At 58.8% G+C, this 1,244-nt stretch overlaps 2 protein-coding genes across 2 annotated transcripts in view; both read right to left on the bottom strand.

Annotated features, from left to right (window-relative positions):
- Positions 1–993, bottom strand: part of EMH_0068490 (sec7 domain-containing protein, putative) — a gene marked incomplete at both ends in the record, with an annotated part of 4,301 nt that extends 3,308 nt beyond the window's left edge. The window contains one exon of the mRNA XM_013498746.1: positions 3–993. Within this exon, the coding sequence (XP_013354200.1) occupies positions 3–993 (991 nt within the window). The remainder of the gene's footprint in view (positions 1–2) is intronic.
- Positions 994–1,091: 98 nt separating this feature from the next.
- EMH_0068480 (uncharacterized protein) overlaps positions 1,092–1,244 on the bottom strand; it is a gene marked incomplete at both ends in the record, with an annotated part of 543 nt that continues 390 nt past the window's right edge. Inside the window, one exon of the mRNA XM_013498745.1 lies at positions 1,092–1,244. Within this exon, the coding sequence (XP_013354199.1) occupies positions 1,092–1,244 (153 nt within the window).

Genomic DNA, 1,244 nt, shown 5'->3' with positions numbered 1-1,244 from the left:
CTGCTGCTGCTGCAGTTGCTGCTGCTGCTGCTGCAGTTGCTGCTGCTGCTGCTGCAGTTGCTGCTGCTGCAGTTGCTGCTGTTGCTGTTGCTGCTGCTGGTCGTTGCACGGTTCTTTTGTCCCTTGATCCCGAGCTGCTGCTGCTGCAGTTGTTGTTCTTGCTGCTGCTGCTGCTGCAGCAGCAGCAGCAGCAGCTGGGGCTTTCGCAGCAGCAAGACGGCCCCCGTGCTGCAGCAGCAGACGGAAGAGGGAAGCCAGCGCTGCCCCCCGGCGATCTGTTGTATTATTTCTGCTGCTTTTCAGCATTCTATCGACGCCATCATCTTCTGCTGCTGCTGCTGCTGGTGCTGCTGCTGCTGCTGCTGCTGCTGCTGCTGCACCGGGCGCTTGAGGCGCTGTGCGGGGGGCGTAACGCGCAGCAGCAGGGTGAATGGGCCTTGCAGCAGCAGCAGCAGCTGCTGCTGCTGATGTTGTTGCTGCAGTTGTTGGTGTTGCTGCTGCAGGTGCAGCAGCAAGAGCAGCAGTTGTCGCTGCTGTTGCTGCTGCTGCTGCTGCTGCTGCACCGCCCGGTCTGCACGCCAGCTGCCCCAGAGCTAAAATGATTGAAACAAAGACAGGAAAATTCACAGCACCGCCTGCTGCTTTCTCCTCTGCTGCTGCTGCTGCTGCTGCTGCTGCAGGTGCTGCAGGTGCTGCTGCTCCTGCTGCAGCACTTTGGCCGCGTGCAGCAGCAGCAGCAGCAAGCGCATGGTTGTCTTTATCTCGATCTGAAGCAGCTTCTGCTGCTGGAGCTGCCTCCGAGCTTCCCTCTTGCTGCTGCTGCAGTTGCTGCTGCTGCTGCTGCTGCTGCTGCTGCTGCTGCTGCTGCTGCTGTTGGCTATCCTCTAATTCAAGGAGAGCGCTAGCAGCAGCTTCGAGTGTATGTACAGCTCGAACAGCAGCAGCAGGAGCAGCAAGAGGGCTAGCAGCAATGAGGGTTAGTGTAGATACCATCTGTGTTGCTGCTGCAGCAGGCAGCAGCAGAATATATTTTTCTATGATTTCTGCTGCAACCACCAAGACAGGAAGCAAACGTTTATTTAGCTGCTCTGTTATATTTGCTGCTGCTGCTGCTGCTGTTGCTGCTGCTGTTGCTCCCCCTCCTGCTGCTGCTGCTGCTGCTGCAGTTGCTGCTGTTGCCGTTGCTGCACTTGCTGCTGCACCCACAACCCCACCTCCGCCTCCCCCTCCTCCTCCCCCACCAC

The sequence above is a fragment of the Eimeria mitis genome, genomic scaffold, assembly GCF_000499745.2.
Source record: "Eimeria mitis Houghton genomic scaffold, Emh_scaff3685, whole genome shotgun sequence".
Lineage (NCBI taxonomy): Eukaryota > Apicomplexa > Conoidasida > Eucoccidiorida > Eimeriidae > Eimeria > Eimeria mitis.
The sequence above is the reverse complement of the archived record's forward strand: the minus strand, read 5'-3'. Positions and strand labels throughout refer to the sequence as shown.